This window comes from Apaloderma vittatum, unplaced genomic scaffold (genome assembly GCF_000703405.1).
Source record: "Apaloderma vittatum isolate BGI_N311 unplaced genomic scaffold, ASM70340v1 scaffold18351, whole genome shotgun sequence".
NCBI lineage: Eukaryota > Metazoa > Chordata > Aves > Trogoniformes > Trogonidae > Apaloderma > Apaloderma vittatum.
The window spans coordinates 7590-8591 of NW_009699808.1; the positions used below are offsets into that span (position 1 = coordinate 7590).

At 63.6% G+C, this 1002-nt stretch overlaps 1 protein-coding gene across 1 annotated transcript in view; it reads left to right on the forward strand.

The window, feature by feature from the left end:
- The window catches only part of SOGA1 (suppressor of glucose, autophagy associated 1), a gene marked incomplete at both ends in the record, with an annotated part of 11275 nt that overhangs the window by 7064 nt on the left and 3209 nt on the right, over positions 1–1002 (forward strand). Inside the window, one exon of the mRNA XM_009878553.1 lies at positions 214–994. Within this exon, the coding sequence (XP_009876855.1) occupies positions 214–994 (781 nt within the window). The remainder of the gene's footprint in view (positions 1–213; positions 995–1002) is intronic.

Below are 1002 nucleotides of genomic sequence, written 5' to 3' on the forward strand. Positions count from 1 at the left end.
GGGGCTGGATCCGTGGGTCTCCTCACCCAGGAATCCTGTCCTGTGTCCAGGCTCTCCCCAAAAGCCTCCAGGATGGATCTCCAAGTTTCTTCCCCTCCATGAACAGGGACTACAGCTTCCCTGTGGTCCCAGGGGTGGGAGGGCGGCACGTCCCCATGGCCACCATGGCCCCTGGGGATGCTTTTCTAATGCCCGTGCCCTCTCGGTCCCCAGGAGGACAGTGCGGACTTGAAGTGCCAGCTGCATTTTGCCAAGGAGGAGTCGGCCCTGATGTGCAAGAAGCTGACCAAGCTGGCCAAGGAGAACGACGGCATGAAGGAAGAGCTGCTGAAGTACAGGTCCCTGTATGGGGACCTCGACAGCTCCCTCTCCGTGGAGGAGCTGGCTGACTCTCCCCATTCCCGGGAGGCCGAGTTGAAGGTCCACCTCAAGCTGGTGGAGGAGGAAGCCAACATCCTCAGCAGGAGGATAGTGGAGCTGGAGGTGGAAAACCGCGGGCTGCGGGCAGAGATGGACGACATGAAGGGCCAGGGGGACAGAGAGCTGCCGGGGCAGGAGGCACGGTTCCTGGCAGGTGTCTCAGGCTGCGGGGACACGGGGGACACGGTGGCGGAGCTGCGCAGGCATCTGCAGTTCGTGGAGGAGGAGGCTGAGCTGCTGAGGCGCTCGCTGCTGGAGCTGGAGGACCAGAATAAGCTCCTCCTGAACGAGCTGACCAAGTACAAGTCGGACCATGAGCTGGACGTGACGCTGTCGGAGGACAGCTGCTCGGTGGTCAGCGAGCCCTCGCAGGAGGAGCTGGCCACGGCCAAAGTGCAGATCAGCGAGCTGAGTGGCAAGGTGAAGAAGCTGCAGTATGAGAACCGTGTGCTGCTCTCCAACCTCCAGCGCTGCGACCTGGCCTCCTGCCAGACCACCCGGCCCATGCTGGAGACGGACGCCGAGGCTGGCGACTCGGCGCAGTGCGTCCCCACCGTCGGCTGGAGGGATGGGATGGGCGGT